The sequence below is a fragment of the Cervus canadensis genome, chromosome 2 (assembly GCF_019320065.1).
Source record: "Cervus canadensis isolate Bull #8, Minnesota chromosome 2, ASM1932006v1, whole genome shotgun sequence".
Taxonomy (NCBI): domain Eukaryota; kingdom Metazoa; phylum Chordata; class Mammalia; order Artiodactyla; family Cervidae; genus Cervus; species Cervus canadensis.
Window position 1 is genome coordinate 14,008,003 of NC_057387.1, and position 20,236 is coordinate 14,028,238.

The following is a 20,236-nucleotide window of genomic DNA, read 5'->3' on the forward strand; positions in this document are numbered from 1 at the left end:
GTGGTGTCTGACTCTGCAACCCTGTGGGCTGTAGCCTGCCAGGTTCCTATATCCATGGAATTCTCCAGGCAAGAATACTGGAGTGGGTAGCCATTCCCTTCTCCAGGGGATCTTCTTGACCCAGGGATTGAACCTGGGTCTCCCTCATTGCAGGCGGATTCTTTACCATCTGAGCCACCAGGGAAGTCCCAACATAATGATATTATAGCTCCATCAGAAAAATACCTACATAGACCCAAAAGTTTGCATGTCGTTCCAAAAGTTTTATGACTGTAAAAGTAAACCCTTAAAAATTCAAATGAAAATAGAGGCTTTTTATGATGACTATTTTCCACTTTCATATTGTTGTCCCCCTTTATTGAACATGGTTAAAGGTACTGAGTGAAGGAAGCATTGTTAAAGGAAATACAAATTATTCTTGGGAAAATCTGGGTCAAAAAGAAGGAAGGGTACAAAAGTTGCAACAGAAAAATTTCCCAGTGTAGTTGTTTTTGCTACCTACAGGTGAATATAGTTGATAACTCCTTAATCTGTGCTGTGTTTAAGGCCACCTGAAAACTCTTGAATTATCATTTCCTGTGGGAAGGCATTATATTCGTTAAAATTTTTTAAAAATTCTAGATATTTCACAACATTTGCTTAAAATATGTGCAGAAATCTGATTAACTAGTTGGCTTTGAGACCTGATTGTCTCAAGTCATTTAAGAGCCCAAATCATCGCTCTTGTTCGTTTGGGGGAATTTTTCTTTTTCTGCTCTTAAGCCTTAAACTTGATCTTGGTCCTGTTTCGGGGAGGATTTGGTGGGTGCCCGTTTCCTTGTTTACCCATTATATTTGGCCAATTTTTTGTATATCATATACAGTACTGGGTAAGTTGTTAATTGTTTTAACGCCTTTGTGGGCATGTCCTGAGTTTGGTACTGTGCCCCCCGAGGGCCCTTAGCAGTGAGGCGCGGAACTAGGTTTGAGGACCTGGAGGGAAGATGGCCCTCCCCGGAGGGGGTGTGGCCAGCTGCGGGCGTCACGGGGCCGCCCCGCCCCTCCGGTCGGGACGCGGGCGCTGCTGGCGCCATCTTTCCCGGCTGCGGGAGGGGTCACAGGTCAGTGTCGGATCCTCGGCGCGAGTGAGGAGGACGAAGTAGGTGATCAGACCGGCCGAGGCCTTCCACTTCCGACCGGTAAGAGCAGCAGGAGAAGGCTGGCACCTGAAACGGAAGGGTGGAGGGCCTGAAGGCGGGCCGGAGATGCAGCTGGGGGAGGGGGCCCGTAGAGAGGAATGGGGAGGGGGCGGAACCTCCGGGTACCGCTGGCGTGAGAGGACCCTTGCGGCCTAAGGGGAGGTGTTCCTTTGGTCCTCAAACCTCAACTTTCTCACAGGGCTCCTTCCTGCTGTATCCCCGTTTGAAAAATTCAAGATTTCTTCGTCTCTAGTCTTTCTGGAAAATGTAATAATTCGGAAAACCTGTGATAAGTCATAAGACTGAGCTGTCCGGGAGGGGAGGTGATGGTGAAGGATTTCTTTTACGGCCGCCAGAAAGGGAGCAGAATCATAGACCAGCGTATGGGAAAGCAGGGCACTGACGAGGACTTGTCACGAGTGCCTCCATCCTGGATTAAATATTTTCTTCTTTTATTCTAGGTGCCTTCTCCTCGGGGCAGCCCGGGATTCTCCAAGAGGACAATGGATTCTGGGACTCGCCCAGTTGGTAGCTGTAGCAGCCCTGCCGGGCTGTCTCGGGAATATAAACTAGTGATGCTGGGTGCTGGTGGTGTAGGGAAAAGTGGTAGGTGACGTTTTTCTTCCATCTTACAAGAAGTAAGAATGAAAAATGCTTAGAACAAATGCCTTCCACCCCAATCAGCTGGCTAGCATGTAGTGTTGATACTTAACAGTTCTTTCCATGGGTCATCTTTGTGTGAATTTTACCTTTCATTTCTTGTTTTAAAGCCATGACCATGCAGTTCATTAGCCACCGATTTCCAGAAGATCATGATCCTACCATTGGTAAGTCAGAGTATCATTTATGTTTTACAAATAAACCCCATAAAAGTTTCTTTGTGTCAGTTTTTGAAACAGTTTTAAACCATTTATATTTTGATCCTTTTTTGGTGCCTAAACAGACTTATTTAATAAGCGTATCATAGTGATTGCTAAGCAAATGAATATTTTCTTTTTTCCTAGCTTGTCTTTATGTACATCAGCCATCTTAGTCTGTCTTTTATTGAACATTAATGGGACACTTTGTTATATTTTTATGGTTGGTATACCATATTGCCAGGTTAAAGGAAAAATTTAAGGGCCACTTAACAGAAGCCTTTTGCTAGCATTTTTCTAAGGGTCTGATTTGAGACTGACTCTAACTATGAGTCAGCTGGTTTGAACTTCCACAAAAGGAAGCAGAAAAACAAGTAGAGCCAGCCTGCTGAACTCTTTACAACCCAGACATCCAGAGCCTGGACTGACTTGTTCCACGAGAAGCCCTTCGTTTACTTCCTTATACCTCAAGTTCATTACCTAGCAAGGTCTCTCTCCATGTCTTTCACAGTTCTTAATGGCCAGTTATTAGTAAAACAGAGTAATAATTTAAAAAAAATTTTTTTTAATTGCTATTCTCTGTAAACACTAAACATGTTACTGTTATTCCTGAACCATAAGGAGACAAGTTTGATTTTTAGGAGTTATATCCTAGGATTATAGAAAACTTGTGATGGGAATGGGGAGGCACAGAAGGCCGGCTATATTAGTTATGTTTTGAGGAGGTGACACTGTTTTGGTCCTGGGTCTCGGGAGAATTTCCATTGGGTCAAGCCAATGAGTGTTCTATGCTAACCCATCTTTGGATATGGTCATTTTATATAGTAGATGCTTTTGTGGCTTGGGGGAAATAGAAACAGTTCTTATTTTTTCATGTACTATATTAAATTTAGAACATTGTTCATGAATTCACACTGTGGTGGGAATTCTAGGAACAAAATAAATTTAGGGCTTAGGATAATTTACTTAGAAATATCTTTTCCTGGGACATTCCTGACAGTGCAGTCCAGTGGTTAAGACTGTGTTTCCATTCGAGGGGGCACAAGTTCCAACTCTGGTCAGGGAACTAAGATCCTGCAAGCAGCATGGTGGACCACCCCCTGCCCTCCCCGCCCCGCCCCGGCAAAAAAAAAAAGTCCCCCCCCCCCCCACTCAGCTGCTCTTCTGACAATATTATCTGATTCAATAACATACTTTTATCTATTGAGTTACCTGTCAAGCACTGTGTTAGGCCATGGGGTTACAGTAGTGAGCAAAAAGATAGGGGTGTCTGCTCTCATTGTGCTTCCCTGGTGGCTCAGAGGGTAAAGCCTCTGCTTGCAAGGCGGGAGACCTGCATTCAATCCCTGAGTCGGGAAGATCCCCTGGAGAAGGAAATGGCAACCCACTCCAGTACTCTTGCCTGGAAAATCCCATGGAGGGAGAAGCCTCTCATTTACTTTCTAATTTAGTGCAAGTTTGTTGCAAACTTTGACTGCTAAATCTAAAAAGAAAATATATATATTGTAACATGCACATATAAGTATACATTTGCACATATGTATATGTAATTAAAATACCATGAAACTCTGTTTACCTCACTACGTATGTTACACTTTTTTGTAACATACATAGTATGTTTTTGTATTTCCTCTTTTCATTTTAGATTTCTCCTTGTTTATTTTAACACTGGTCCTAACCCATTAAATTCATCCACAGCTCACAAATACTGATGGATACATGACCTGTAGTTTGAAAATCATTGGTTTAGTAGGCCCTTCATCTTTGAGGAAGAGTCAGAAGCAGGGATTCAAGAAAAACTGTTTGAAGGAAGTACATCAGGGTGTAAGGAGCAAATGTTTGAATGGTGGAAATAGTGAGGCTTTTCTTTTTTACTTTTCTGTATTTTCCAAGATTACCATAATAATATACAAAAAGAAATGGTTCTCATAAAGGAGAAATTTTGACTATATGGATTCTCTAGGAGACTGATTTTTCTTTTTCCTGTATTAAAAATGAGGAGGAACTATAAATAAAACTTTTGAGTCAAGTCAAGCAGCCCTTGGTTTTGATTCTGGCTAAATCATTAATGAACTTTGTAACATTTAGTTGTTTTTTTTTTTAATCTGTAAAATGAAGTTAATACCACCTCACTGAATTATTTTCACTATTGAATGAGTTAATATATATATATCACTTAATATAATGCTTAGTGTTTAACTTATTTAATAAATGGTAAAGTTACTTTTATGGCCTGACATTTTTCAAAAAGAAAATCTCTGAGCTCTTTTTTAGGTTAGAATTGTAGGTGAAGTCTTAGAAGTTTAAGCTATGAATAAACTTACGTCATGGCTTATGTGGAAGAAAAAAATTAGTTGACCCAATTTACGTATCTGAATGGATTTAGGGGCTTCCTTTGAACATCTGGGCACTTAAAGAAACTTGTGTGTAATCTTCTCCATAAGATGAATTTCAAAATAAGGTTGCATATTCCTGCATTTATGAGTTGATAGTACTGCCTCTCTTCCTTCCTGTAGAAGATGCTTATAAAATCCGGATCCGTATTGATGATGAGCCTGCCAACCTGGACATTTTGGATACAGCTGGACAGGTATTAAGTCTCAAAATGCTATGAGTAAAGGCCTTTTCGTGCTAGTAAAGGGGAGGGAAAGACTTATGCAGAGAAGATCACTGGTTCATTTCTTTTAATTTTTCATGCACTCTGACTCAGGACAGCAGGTAACAAACATCTCTCTTTGATCTGAACTAAATAGCTAAAGTGTGTATAGTTTTGGGTTGTTACCAGTACACTAATGACCCTTGTTTCCCTCCAGGCAGAGTTTACAGCCATGCGGGATCAGTATATGAGGGCAGGAGAAGGGTTTATCATCTGTTACTCCATTACCGATCGTCGAAGTTTCCATGAAGTTCGGGAGTTTAAACAGCTTATTTATCGAGTTCGACGTACTGATGATACTCCTGTGGTTCTTGTGGGAAACAAGTCTGACCTAAAGCAGCTAAGACAGGTGAGGATAGACTAGAAAATGCTATATGTAATCTTGTGAGATTAGTCATTTGTGTTTTCTCGGTTTATAAATTTCTGTGCCTTAAAATGAAAATTTAAAATTAGCTTCTCCCTAGCCTGGAAAACGTCCCTATATCTTGCTAATATTTTGGGTAAAATCTGGATTGAATCAGTTTACAGGACAAAATCCACAGGTGACAAATAGGATACACTTTAAGTGAGGCATCATGGACTTCCCTGATGGCTCAGCCAGTAAAGAACCCACCTGCAATGCAGGAGACATAGGAGACGTGAGTTGGATCCCTGGGTTGGGGCGATCTCCTGGAGGAGGACATGGCTACCCACTCGAGTGTTCTTGCCTGGAAAATTGCATGGACAGAGGAGCCTAGCAGTCTATAGTCCAAAGGGTCGAAAAGAGTCAGACACAAGTGAGCACAAGCACAGATGGCGGTATCATGGGATTTTCATTTCCTAAAACCTCAGAAATAAGTTTGTTTATGTTGCAAAAAGAGAAACTTAGGCTTCAAGGTATACTTCCTGATGGTGAGGATTATGAGCCCAGAAGAGGGAGAATAAGAGAAATTGTAGAGGATTTTAGAATGAGTGATACCCTTCAAATTAGCAGCAGTGTTTAAAATTTTGCTTTTTGGTATAGAGATGAAGGTGTAGTGAAAGGGACATATTTATCACCACTAGTGAAGGCAATGAATGGTACAGAATTTTTAGAAGTAATTGGGTAGTAGTTAAGTTCATGATGTTTCTTGGTTGCTTCCTCTTCAGAATAATCTATTTGGGGATTTATATATAAAATATTTGTTGCTAGGCTATTTATGGCAGCAAAAAATTAGAAAATGGCTAACTGTCCAAAAGTAGGAGAAATTTTGTTACATTCATAATTTGATATGTCGATTTCAGGTTCTTATGGTTTTCAGTATTGTAGCTTAATTATAACATCTCTCTGCCTTGTGATTTACTTTCTTGAAATGTATGAGGAAGTTAAGATTGTATATTTGACATCTATAAATATTCCCTGTTCCAAAAAGTTACCTTTAAATAGACTAGAAATAGAATCACATAATTTGAAGATGGAAAGAGTCTTAGAAGTGAAATAATCCCGCCTCTCAACAATACAAATATCACTCTGCTCTGCTTGGACATCTCCAGAGTTGGAGAGGTCTCTTCTTGTTACCCTCATTTTGGGGTGGCAGTTGTAATTATTTTCTACTGTTGTTCAGTTGCTGAGTTTTGTCTGACACTGCGACCCCATGAACTACAGCACACCAGGCTTCCCTGTCCTTCAGTATCTCCCAGTTTGCTCAAAGTCATCAAACCACCGAGTTTCAGTGATGTCATCCAGCCATCTCATCCTCTGTCTTCAATCCTGCCCTCAATCTTTCCCAGCATCAGGGTCTTTTCCAGTGAATATACAGGGTTGATTTCCTTTAGGTTTGATTGGTTTGATTTCCTTGCTATCTAAGGGACTCTGAAGAGTCTTCTCCAGCACCACAGTTGGAAAGCATCAGTTCTTCAGCGCCCAGCCTTCTTTATGGTCCAACTCTCACATCCATACATGACCGCTAGAAAAACCATAGCTTTGACTATATAGACTTTTATTGGCAAAGAGATGTCTGTGCGTTTTAATATGCTGTCTAGCCTTGTCATAACTTTCCTTCCGAGGAGCAAGCATCTTTCAATTTCATGACTAAAGTCACTGCTGTGAATTTGGAACCCGAGAAATAGAATCTGTCACTGTTTCCACTTTTCCCCCATCTATTTGCCATGAAGTGATGGAACCAAATGCCATGATCTTAGTTTTTTGAATGTTGAGTTTTAAGCCAGCATTTTCTCTCCCCTTTTTGACTTTCATCAAGAGGCTCTTTAGTTCCTCTTCACTTTCTGCCCTTAGAGTGGTATCATTTGCATATCTGAGGTTGTTGATATTTTTTCCCGGCAGTCTTAATTCCAACTTGTGCTTCATCCAGTTTGGCATTTCGCTGATGTACTCCACATATAAGTTAAATAAATAGAGTGACAGTATACAGCCTTGTCATACTTCTTTCCCAATTTTGAACCAGTCCATTGTTCCAGGTAAGGTCCTAACTGTTGCTTCTTGATCTGCATACTGGTTTCTCAGGAGATAGGTAAGGTAGTCTGGTATTCCTGTCTCTTTAAGAACTTTCCAAAAAAAAAGAATTTTCCACAGTTTGTTGTGATCCACAGAGTCAAAAAGTCTTTAGCGTGGTCAATGAAGCAGAAGTAGATGTTTTTCTGGGACTCACTTGCTTTTTGTATGATTCAACAGATGTTGGCAATTTGATCTCTGGTTCCTCTACCTTTTCTAAATCCAGCTTGAACATCTGGAAGTTCTTGGTTCACGTACTGCTGAAGCCTAGCTTGAAGGATTTTAAGCATGACCTTGCTAGCATGTGAAATGTGCACAATTGTACGGTAGTTTGAACATTCTTTGTCACTTCCTTTCTTTGGGATTGGAATGAAAACTGACCTTTTCCAGTCCAGTGGCCACTGCTGAGTTTTCCAGATTTGTTGACATAGTGCAGCACTTTAACAATATTGTCTTTTAGGATTTTAAATAGCTCAGCTAAAATTCCACTATGCTATTACCACTATAAGTGTTCTCTTGTTTACATTTTTATTTTTTATTTATTTTTTAATTTTTATTTTATTTTTTTTGTTGTTTACATTTTTAAAGGTCACCAAGGAAGAAGGATTGGCTTTGGCCCGAGAATTCAGCTGCCCCTTTTTTGAGACATCTGCTGCATACCGCTACTACATCGATGATGTATTCCATGCCCTTGTCCGGGAGATTCGTAGGAAAGAAAAGGAGGCAGTACTGGCCATGGAGAAAAAATCTAAGCCCAAAAACAGTGTATGGAAGAGGCTAAAATCACCATTCCGGAAGAAGAAAGATTCAGTAACTTGAAGGAAAGATGTGAAGTGTTTATCTGTGAACTGCAGTGCTTAGTCAGAGCAGTCCAGTAACCTGCATTAGTGAGCATGGTGCTTGTTCTTTCTCCTGTTATGACCGTTATTTTAAAAGTAACTGATGAAGGGGACATGCCCACTAGGAGATTTCAATGATGTGGTATTTAAAGTATTGTGTCTTAGCTAATTCTGATTTTATTAACCCAGTGGAGCACTGTCTACTGTTTAATTTGCCACATTAGAATTTGATCTGCCAATGTTTTGGATTCTGTTGCTGACATAATTAATGTAACTTTTTTATGCCTAGGGGAATATGTGTACCATATGTGTTTGGCTAAGCTCACAAGAGGAATTTTTTGGCATACACTGTTCTGCACTTTCTTGCAGTCGCAACTGCATTTTCGTAGGGAGGACTTCAGGAAAGGACTTCTGTCTTTTCTATTCATGCTGTGCTTCCTGGAGACAGAACAAAAATCATATCGGGAAATCAGTTCTACAGAGATCAGTGCTAAAGTTCAGCCGATAGCTATGGAACTGACTCCTGTTGCAGATAGTGATGAGAATGGGGAAATCAGGCTGTATGTTTTTGCAGGAACTTGGCTAGAAAAAGGTAGGATCAGAACTATGCTCCCCAGAGGAGCCTGTCTTTTCTAAGAAGTACACATTTGACCCAAATTCACTGGGATGAATGAGAACAAACAAATAAGTAAAATGTAATGAAGCTTTCTTTCTCCTACAGGTTTATTTTACTCTTCCTTTCAGGGTTTTACCTTTCTTTACCTTCAAAGGTAAACACTTTGGAAACCATTACTAGATTACTAAACTCTTGTTTAATCTAAATACTTGGTTGGGATAGCCATTGCCTTGTACAGGTTTATTTTTTTCCCCAGAGATGCACTTACCAATACACTTATATTAATTGCTTCCTAGTGCTTGCCCCTCACTTCTCCATGCTCTCTAGAAGAGCTAAGCCTGGCAGAATGTTTTATAGGCCCTTCGTCAGACTGACTGCATTTTCCATACAGAAGAGACTAATCAGGAGTTAGTAAAATTGTGTATGTGCCTCCTTGACATAGACAATCACTCAGTGTTCTAAGAAAGCCTGTGGCATTTCTGTTTAATGAGCCAGCCTTGAAGCTTTAAAATTCCCATGTGTTGAGTTTCTCATTGAAGATTTCTTTACAAGGACCTTGCTAAGTTCACCTCAGGGTTTTGTCTGAGCCTTGACAAAGCTTAGCCTAAGAGAATACCACTTTGATCACTGCATAGTGGAAAAACTATCCTGTCTTCTTGGGAAGAATCAGCTTTAAATATTGGTGGTGAGCTCGTTCTTTTAGAACCAGGATTATTTTGATACCTGAACTTGTTATGTGTGGAGATTAAGTACAAAAGTGCTAAGAGTAATGTAGCATATGTTGAACATTAAATGTCACTGAAGCGATGTTTGTGACCACTTTAAGAACATGACTTTGTGTAGCACCTTTTAAAAAGCACACAGCTCAGCATACTGTTTTCCATTTTTATTACCAACAGAAGGGTGGGATTTTTCCTTCCATCAGTGGGATATGTTCTAGGCTTAAAGAAAAGTGATGATTATAACTTTTTTAGCTGAGTAGTGGTCCCTTTTGAAACTCCTGGAGGTGTTTTTGCTACCAAATAAATCATGTTTTATGGTACTCAAGCCATCCAAAAGTGAAAGATACAGAATTTGAATCTATGCAGGACAAATATCTTAAGGAATCATAGCACTTTGGAGAACCATGACAGAAGACAAGTACAGTGCAATTCTATAAATAGTGTTTCACATTTAAACTAGCTTAGAGCCTAGTAGGTTTAATGCCTTAGCTTCTCATTACTAATGACCTAGGGAATTGTTATTAGCATCAAGCAAGAAGTTCAGGATAGTCAAGGCAGCAGAGAATATTGCCAGAAAAAAAATCTTTAAGACAGGAGGGAATTTCTATTGTGTATAAGAAAAATAACAAATGAGCTTTTTTAAGACTATCAGTGTCATATATTTGATCATTGAATTAATTAGCCCATCAATTAGTATTGAGAATTCTGTTCATGGTGCTAAGTAGTTAGAGGGATGTAATGTGTAGGTCATAGTTCTATTCTTAGTGATTGTATAGTGTAAATAATTTATAAGCTCTAAATAGTCAGCTTTATCTAATTTGAGGGCATTAAAATCAATTACTGCCTGGAACTTTGAAGAGAGAAAAATTCAGGGATAGATAAGTTGAAAAGCACTGGAACTGTTTATGTCCATACCAGATTGGTAAATTACAAAATTTGGAAGCTGATGTCTAGAATTAACTGTTTAGAATTCAAAAGGGGACACAGTGTTTTACCTTTGTGATCTATTAGCAAGAATTGGTCTACTGTAATGTTTGGGGAGCAAAGGGAAGAAAAATTTTTCACTTATGCACTTGTTTTTGAAGACAGTTTGTATGATACAATACAAAACTTTTAAACAACTTATTGGGCCTTTCCTTTATTTACCTGTGTGTGGGTAGAAATGTTTGGAATCATTATACAGAGGTCATTTTAAGAGAAAAATACTGTGAGATTTTATATTCTGGGAAATACCGATTGAAAAAAGTTTTGAGTGCCTGCCATGTACAGAACAGCTGTGTCAAGCTCAGGAGCGTGCCGTGGAACGCCCCTTCATCCAAAGAGGTGACCTCGGTGCTCAAAAGGCTGAGGGGCGAGGAGGGAGGTGGAGGTGCTGCGTCCAGCGGCCAAAGAGGCTCCCGCATGTTTCAGTGAGCTGAGGTCCCAGTTCCAGGCACCTCCTGGCTGATTCCTGACCTCAAACACTGTCCCCATCCTGGAGCCAGTAGACCAATGACACTGGTCTTTGGCCACACCATTGGAGGACGTGGGGTGCAGAGTGAACTGCTGCCTCCAGGTGCCTGAGGGACCCTCTGAGACCCCAGCATCTCTGGGAAGAGGCAGAGGGATGAGGCAAAATTTTGTTTAAAAAAGAGCTTACCCCTTCATGAGAAGACAGAAAAAAACATGTTTAAAGTAGTACTGCATTTGCCACTTGATGAAGGGTTAATTCAAGTTGTTTCAAGTATATAAGCTAAATGTGAGAGAATGAGGAATAATCTTTTATGTGAAGGTCATCGCTTTTATCTCCACTGCTCTAAGTAGGCATCAGTGTTGGTAGGTAGAGAGGACTTAATTTAGACATTGAAAAAGTGAAAGTGTTAGTTGCTCAGTCCTGTCCAACTTTGTGACCTCATGGACTGTAGCTCACCAGGCTCCTCTGTCCTTGGAATTTTCCAGGGAAGAATACTGGAGTGGGTAGCCATTCCCTTCTCCAGGGGATTTTCCTGACCCAGGGATCAAACCTGGGTCTCCCGCATTGCAGGCAGATTCTTTACTGTCTGAGCCACCAGGGAAGCCCAGTTTAGACATTAAATATATTTTGTGTCCTCATTATTTAACACTTAGTGAGTAGGCCAGTAACTATCAGAGTGTCCACTAATAAAACGGTAATGGAAGAGGAGCATTCCATGTTCTAATGTAACCGCTTAGGACAGGCAGTGGAATTACAGTCAAAAAAGTATTTATGGATGCTTATATGCCTCAGATATGCAGATGACACCACCCTTACGGCAGAAAGTGAAGAGGAACTGAAAAGCCTCTTGATGAAAGTGAAAGAGGAGAGTGAACAAGTTGGCTTAAAGCTCAACATTCAGAAAACTAAGATCATGGCATCTTGTCCCATCACTGCATGGGAAATGGATGGGGAAACAGTGGAAACAGCGTCAGACTTTATTTTTTTGGGCTCCAAAATCACTGCAGATGGTGAGTGCAGCCATGAAATTAAAAGACGCTTATTCCTTGGAAATAACCTATGACCAACCTAGATAGCATATTAAAAAGCAGAGACATTACTTTGCCAGCAAAGGTCCGTCTAGTCAAGGCTATGGTTTTTCCAGTAGTCATGTATGGATGTGAGAGTTGGACTGTGAAGAAAGCTGAGCACCGAAGAATTGATGTTTTTGAACTGTGGTGTTGGGGAAGACTTTTAAGAGTCCCTTGGACTGCAAGGAGATCCAACCAGTCCATCCTAAAGGAAATCAGTCCTGGGTGTCCATTAGAGGGACTGATGTTGAAGCTGAAACTCCAGTACTTTGGCCACCTGATGTGAAGAGTTGACTCATTGGAAAAGACCCTGATGCTGGGAGGGATTGGGGGCAGGAGGAGAAGGGGCCGACAGAGGATAAGATGGCTGGATGGCATCACTGACTCGATGGACATGAGTTTGGGTAAACTGCTGGAGTTGGTGATGGACAGGGAGGTCTGGTGTGCTGCGATTCATGGAGTCACAAAGAGTCGGACACGACTGAGCGACTGAACTGAACTGATATGAACTAAGCACTGTTTGCTTAAAGGTGTGAGGGATTCTGGTGCAGAGGACTAAAAAGCTCCCAGTTCTACAAAACAACTAGACATCAATCCTTAATAGATTACATGCTTCAAAAAAAAAAAAAAAATTACATGCTTCAAAGTGGGAGTGTTAACAAGGATTCAAAGAAGGAAGGATTTACAATGGCCTGGCAGATCAGTGGAGCTGACTCTTTTAAGAGGGGTCTTCCCTGGTGGTCGAGTGGTTAAGAATCTGCCCCCTGATGCAGGGTAACCGGGTTTGATCCCTGCTCAGGGAACTAAGATCCCACATGCCATGGGGCAACTAAGACTGTGCCACAACTTAAGAAGCCCACATGCCACAACAAAGATGCAAGACTGGGATTTCCCTGGTGGTTAGGAATCTGCCTGCCAATATGGGGGCCATGGGTTCCATCCTTACTCTGGGAAGGTTCAACACGCTGCGGGCAACTAAACCCGTGTGCCGCAACTATTGACCTGGGGGGCCCTAGAGCCCGTGCTCCACAATAAGCCACTGCAATGAGTAGCCCCTGCTCACTGCAACTAGAGAAAACCTGTGAGCCGCAAAGAAGACCTAGCATGGCCAAATTTTAACAAAGTAAATGGGAAGGACTTCCCTGGTGCTCCAGTGGCTAAAATACACAAGACTGCTGTTGAGGGAACTAGATCTCACATGCTGCAACTAAAGATCCTGCATCCCACACAAACACTGAAGATCCTCCATGCCTCAGCTAAGACCCAGTGCTGCCAAATTAAAAAAGTGAATGGAAGAGGAGACAAATTGAGGAGAGATTGCATTTGACCAGAATAGAATAATAAGGAGATAACATCAGAGGTGTAATTTCTGAAATTCCTCATTCTTGGTATTTATTACTCATTTATTTAAGAAGAAATTGCTTCTACGAGTTTAGTATGCCGTTGACAAATAAATGGCCGTGTTGCACTTTTTCCAAACTCGAGAAAGATGAGATAAATTTGAAGTCTTATTTTTAAAAGTCCTTGTTAACATTGACATTGGCTTTAAAAGATGGCTTAATACTGAAAACGTTGGAGTTGCAGTAATTCTGGATTTGTTCAGCTTCAAATTAAAATTTATTTTCAAATATTTATTCTCACATTTCATCAGCTGATCTGGAAGTGAAACTCAGTAACATCATACAGGGAAGTAGTTGGAAATCCTAGATTTATGACCGAAGTTATCATTAACCCTGTCTTCAAAGTATCTCTAAATGTTCTCATTAAACGAATTAATTTTGTCTTTCTCCCAAGTATTGGCCCTCAGTCATTAGGTATAGCATGAATTAGAATAATTAGCAACTATATTTGTATTTTACTCAGAAGTTTTAAGGTTTTTTTTAGTGAAAGTTGGAAGGCGAGTCTTGCTATTCTTTGCTGTTTTATTGGTTAACTGTTTCAGTGGTGGTCTCTTCACATGTTTGACTAGCCTACACCCATACCCATGAAGAAAGCTTATCGTTGTTTAGTTGCTAAGTCCTGCCTAACTCTTGTGACACCATGAACTGTAGCCCGCCAGGCTCCTCCGTCCACGGGATTTCTCAGGCAAGAACACTGGAGTGGGTTGTCGTTTCCTTCTCCAGGGGATCTTCCCAACCCAGGGATCAAACCCACATCTCCCACATCTCCTGCATTTGCAGGTGGATTGTTTACCACTGAGCCCATGGAGAAAGCCAGAGCTGCCTTAACCCTGGTCTACAGAAAGCACATTCTCCTTTAGTGAGCAGTTGAATTGACCTGCCCTCTGTTTGGCACCACTGTTTAGAAGTGAAGGACCTAGTAAGGCCTGCAGGAACCAGGACGGATTTTAGTTTTTAGGAAAATGTGATCGGAAAGCATAAGGGAATCAACCCATCTATAGAGGCTTGCAGACCTATTTTTCTTCACTGTCTAGATAGTCAGACCTGAGTGTGGCCATCTTCCTTAGGCTAAAGTAACCTAACTAAAGACTCCTAAGACAAAGTTTCTGCTCCCAGCGGTTTACATTTGATAGAGAAGACAAAGCAATCTGTAAGAAACATAAAAACAGAATTCCCTGGCAATCCAGTGACTGTGCTGTCACTGCCGAGGCCTCAGGTTCATACCTTGATTTGGGAACTAAGATCCCACAAGCCACGCAGCACAGCTCCAAAACAAGAACAGGACAGTACACTTACTAATTTTAAAAAATTGCAAGATCTAGGATTAAATTGGTAGGTGGAATTAGACCATGAAGATTACTCCAGAGGAGGAAAAGTGTGACTTGGGACAAAAAGTCAAGTTGTGTCTGTAGGACAGCTTCGATGCGGGATTCGAAACTGGAAAAGTCAAGACCACAGTGTCGTACGTGGAATGGGCATAACAAAGCAAGCTTGGGGTTAAACAGTGAGAGGTGGGCTATAGCAAGAGCCCATAGGACAGGGTGGAAAGCTGTGGGGCCTAGTCTGAAGTGTGCATGATTTTCAAATATCTGTTTATTCAGGGTCAGAAACAATGGAGGGCTTCCCTGGTGGCTCAGTGGTGAAGAACCCATCTGCCAGTGCAGGAGATACAAGTTTAATCTCTGACCTGGGAAGACCCCACATGCCGGAGAGAAACTAACGATTGAGCCTGTGCTCTGGAGCCCGGAACTGCAACTTCTGAGCCCACGTGCTGCAACTACTGAGGCCCATGCACCCTAGCGCCTGTGCTCAGCAAAAAGAGACGCCAACACAATGAGAAGCCCGAGCTCCAAAACTAGAGAGTAGCCCCTACTCCTCGCGACTAGAGAAAAGCCTGCCCAGCGATGAAGACTCAGCACAGCCAAAAAGTAAATAAAGTTATTTTGAAAAGGAAGAAAAGAAACAACTGGAGAGCTGTTTTATTTATTTTTTTCCCATTTTCTCATTTTAGCCTCTGGAGATTTCAACTTCATAGATTTCTGGTAGGACCTGGTAGGGTTAAAACAAAACCCTCCCAGGTGATTCTGATTGCAGTCACCTAGCCATTCAGCTGTTCCTGGGCTAGGGATCACTGAACTGGATGATGTCCAAGTGTCTTGGGAGATCACTGAAGGACTGTATAAAGCTGTGATAGGCTGTAGTTAACAGGTGTGGAAAATTGTGGCTCTATGTCACAATAGAACAGTTTGGGGGTGGGGAGCAGCTGGGAGTAAGCAACAAGAAGGCTGCTTGTTAATGAGTAAGGAAACAAGGGCTTTGGCTGTGGGGACAAGCAAGAAAAATAAGCTCATACCTTGTTATGAAGGGAACCACTGGATAGCACAAAGGACTGTTAGGTCTTTTTTTTTTAAGGACTGTTAGGTCTTAATGTTCAGGCTATTTTGAAATCTCTGACCAACTTTCAAATATGAGTTGACCTGGGAAAAAAATTACTGAAATATTTTAGCTTTGTCTAATAGTCCTTGTTTTAAAAAGAGAAAATACGATGAGCAGCTTTTGCTTCAGTATGTACATTCCACAGCATACATGATTATATCATTAAGTCACCCAGTTTTTTGAACAAAAGCTGCTGGGGTGGGGACATGTGTCATTTCCTGCCCTTCCCAGAGCTAGAGCTGGTTATTGCTAGGTTTATTACAGTTTGCTCTGAGCCAGGAGAAAGTCTTCAGCTCCCAGAAATATCCCCACCAGATGCTTCTCTAATTTTCCTTGCAGAGGAGTGTGTAGGTGAAGTCATGGAGGCAGAGAAACTTACAGTATATATGAAGGTGAGTCCAAATATGTGCTCAAATACAATGTAATCCAACATAAAAATTTCTGCTGGCCTCTGTGGAAGACACACATGCACATACAATTTAGTCAGAAATATCTTGCACAGTCCCACCCAAAACACCGAGGCTGCTCTTATTTTCATATCCTTAGACTCCTCAAGAGAGTATGTGGTTCTTGTTGCAGCTAATATACATTTACCACCACAACCATCACCAAAAAAAAAAAAAAAACCTGTCACGAAAACCACTCTAGACCAAACTTCTCTTGAAACTCAGAGTAAATAGGAGGAAGAAGCAAGGGCTTTCTGTGTTTGCTTTAGGTCTGCCTCCTAGACAATATTTTGTTCACTGCCTGTCTACCTTAATTGGACAAATCTTTACTGCACACAGCTCTTGGAGTCTCAGTTCTGTTCTTTGGGTGCCTCCAATTCTAAAATGTGGAATCTCCTCTGAGATTTGATCAAATCAAACAGTGGGAGAGTGTAGGAAAAGAGCAAATTAGCCAAGACGGCGGTGGTCAGGCTCTCTTGACCCACGCCCTCTCGCTCTTGCCCCACATTTTGTAAATAATGATTATGTAACAGCTGAGATCACTTATAGCACTGAGCATGCACATCACGAGGTACTGGCTTGGCCACAGGCTACGCTTGTTCTGTAAGCATATATAAGCTTCACCTGAAACCCCCTCGGGGCTACATTATAGCTGCATTCTGGTGGTGAGGCTGCCTTTCAGCTGTGTCTGCTGGGTCAGCCTTGGGAAGAGAGACTGCAGCGTGTCTGCTGCTATGGCTGCCGTGCCAGTCAGGAGAGAATAAATGTGTTCGCAGGTCTTACAGCTCCTTGCACTTTCTTCCAGCTTCCCTGCTCGAGCTTACCTACCCTGGGTTCAATGAACAGAGTGCACAATGAGATATAACGAGACAATCAGCGTAGTTGGCAGGGTAAGTGAGACAGAGTGAAAGGAGGTGAAGGACAAGCAGTATTTCAACCCCTTGGTGAACAATAATGTTTAAATATGAGCTTGGAAAATGCCTGAAAATAGACTGATTTGGTGTGAGTGAATGTAAATCATGAAAATGTCCAGTTTCTTACAATAACAGATAACCAACCCTCCAAAACACTTAAAAAAAAACCACAGCATTTGTATGTTTTGGCTGTGCTGCACAGCCTGTGGGATCTTAGTTCCTCCAGCAGGGATTGAACCCACACTCTGCAGTGAAAGCTGGGAATCTTAATCAATGGACTACCAGAGAAAGCCTGAAACATCCTTGAGGACATTGGCATCAAAAGCATAAGCCCAGGGACTTGTGGGCCAGCGGCTGAGACTCCACGCTGTAAATTCAGGGGACCTGGGTCTGATCCCTGGTCAGTGCACTAGATCCCACGTACTGCAACTAAGACCTGGCACCATCAAATATTTTTTTAAAAAAAGAGTATGAGCACATTCTAGTTTGTATTAGTTCCCCTAGCCTCTGTTGGCATCTTTCTTTGAACTCTCTACTAGTACTGATGGTAGAAGAGAGAGATTCTGAGGTCAGAGTATCACAGGGTGAATCCAGGATGCATGGCTTATGAATGGCATAAGCCACTGTTAAATTTGTTAAATGGGGACAATAGTAGCACATATCCAACAGGATTGTTGGAAGGATTGAGTTTTAAATGTGTAAAGTGCTTAAAATGGTGCCCAGTATTGATAAGCATTTGATCATGTTAGCTTTTTTTTTTGGCTATTAGTATTAAAAAAAAGAAAAGGAGACCCTCCTTATGGCCTTGTCAGAGCTTTCCAGTTAGATTGAGGTCTAACATAACATTTGAGGTGAATTACCAGCTCCCCAGAATGGAACACAAAAGCAGCTAATGAATTACCAGGCTCTTATCGATTTATCTGTTAATACATCTATTCCTGGGCCTTCTGAGCCTTAAGACCTCCTCTGGGAGTTTGTTCTTGAACAAGCAGAATTTTGAGCAATTCTTCCACGTGTTCAGAAGGTGTATTTGACCTAATATGGTATTTGGCAATTGAGATACTCTCCAGTTCACTATCTTGTAAAAGTTATACTGAACAAGAATAGATATGTTTTCAGTTTTCCGAAAAATTATGCCCCATGGCTAAAACTTATGTTATTCTTGAATTATTTAAAGAGGACTTCAAGCACCAGGCTGTTCATCTTTTCAAACCACTAGGTATAGGGAATGAATGAGGTTATAAGGTGAGGCACATGGTAGGTTAGGCACTCTTCTCAAAGAGTTTGTTATAAGATCATAGGATAAAATACCTTAGAATGAAAGGTACTATAGGAAACTATGTAGGAATTCCTTGGTGGTCCAGTGGTTAGGATTCTGTTCTTTCACTGCAGAGAGCCTGCGTTCAATCCCTAGGTCAGGGAAATAAGATCCCACAAGCTGCACAGTGTGGCCAAAAACAAACTATGAGATGTTCTTTCTTCATTGTCCACCCAGTAGCAATTCCTTCTTCCAAAGAAAATGACATTTTACTCTAGAATCTACCCATCTTCCATACTCAGTTCTAGGGTAGTACTAAATGGCCTGAAGATAATCCCATCGTCTTTGCTTGTGATTGGTTCAGAAATGACCAGGTGATACATTTTGGACCACCAAGATAAGAGGAAAGAATAGCTAGAGGCTTCTGGGAATGATTGACCTTATTTTTCTAGGAGAGGTCCCAAGGCGATCTCCATTTTTCTCTCTGAAAGTGCTTCTATAAACATAAAAGCCTTACTAATGATTTTATGCCTTAAGCTAGTGTTGAATGTCAGAATGGCCCCCAGAAAGAACCTGGGCCCCTCATGGTATTGGTGACCTTTTGTTGAATCAACCCTGAAGCCTAACCTGCCTTTCTTTGGACTTCCAGTTAGGTGAACCGATCCATTTCCTTAATGTTTAAGCCAGTTTGAGTTGGGTTTCCTGTTAATTAAAGCCAAAAACATCTTGAGTGCCAAGATAATCTTACTATCATTGTTATTATATCATCATGTTAGAAAAAAGTAATATACAAAATGACATACCATGATTGGAATTATAAGGTTGTTAAAAGAAATTGGAAGGACATATGCCTGTGGGTGAATTTTTTTTTGGTTCCTATGAACATATACTTTATTTTCTAATACGATCCCGAATAATGTACACAGGGAAGAAAATACACAAGAAGTAAGATTAGATTACAAAATGGTGGTTAAGGTTTTGGAATCTTTTTCCCCTCTTCTCTATTTTCCAATGTTTTTATAATATGCTTATGATGTTAGTTTTATATTAAAAATGTTTTATAGTTTCACTGAAACTTAAAAAGTTTTAAACCTTTTCTCTTGCTTCCCTCTTTCCTGCATGCACAGTGTTCCTTTTCTCAGTTTGTAATTAAATATTTATTAGTGTGATTAATTGATTAATGCTTGTTCTCAGCTAAGCTCAAATGCAGTACTCTTGCTTATCAATGTCTTGTATTCCCAGTACCTGTCATATGATAGAAACTAAATTTAAAAAACTGTTTTGGGGGAGTGAGGCTCACAAAGGAGAGGGTATATATGTATGTAATTATGACTGATTCACATCGACGTGCGGAGGAGACCACCGTGACACTGTAAAGCAATTATCCTCCAATAATAATAAAGTCTTGACTAGTGAATAAATGAAAGACAGAATCAGTCGGTCTAAGCATTGCTTTTGATATATTTTCAGTTAAAGAGTCAGACTTATTCTCAGCACTAAAAACCATCAACTCTGGTGGTTATTGTCTTAAATACTACATTTTAAGAAGAAAATAGGACAAAAAGAAAAGACTCTCAGTCTGGAGCCTGGAATCTAAATTCTTTTAATAAGCATCTCAGATGATTCTGAATCAGATGGTCTAGGACCATATCTTGGAAAACATGCTGTGTGTGTGCGTGCGTGTGTGTGCGTGCACACACACGTGTGCTCAGTCGTGTTCAACTCTTTTCGACCCCACGGGCTGAAGCCCGCCAGACTCCTCTGTTCATGGAATTTTCGAAGCAAAAATATTGGAGTGGGTTGCCATTTCCTGTTCCAGGGGGATCTTCCAGACTCGGGGATCAAACCCAACTCTCTTGCGTCTCTGGCACTGGCAGGCGGATTCTTTACCACTGTGCCACCTATTGGAGTTTGAGTGTTC

General features: G+C 41.0%; 1 protein-coding gene across 2 annotated transcripts; it reads left to right on the forward strand.

The window, feature by feature from the left end:
* The first annotated feature begins 118 nt into the window (after positions 1–118).
* RIT1 (Ras like without CAAX 1) lies at positions 119–10,459 on the forward strand. Of its 2 annotated transcripts, none has more exons than XM_043454197.1 (6): positions 119–1,178; positions 1,640–1,784; positions 1,949–2,005; positions 4,552–4,625; positions 4,849–5,040; positions 7,750–10,459. In XM_043454197.1, exons 2-6 carry the CDS (start codon positions 1,682–1,684, stop codon positions 7,978–7,980), a joined length of 657 nt encoding a protein of 218 aa, XP_043310132.1. In that variant the 5' UTR covers positions 119–1,178; positions 1,640–1,681; the 3' UTR covers positions 7,981–10,459. The 2 variants fall into 2 exon arrangements, with proteins under 2 accessions (XP_043310132.1, XP_043310144.1); XM_043454209.1 differs by lacking the exon at positions 119–1,178 and adding an exon at positions 1,294–1,445.
* The last annotated feature ends 9,777 nt before the right edge of the window (positions 10,460–20,236 follow it).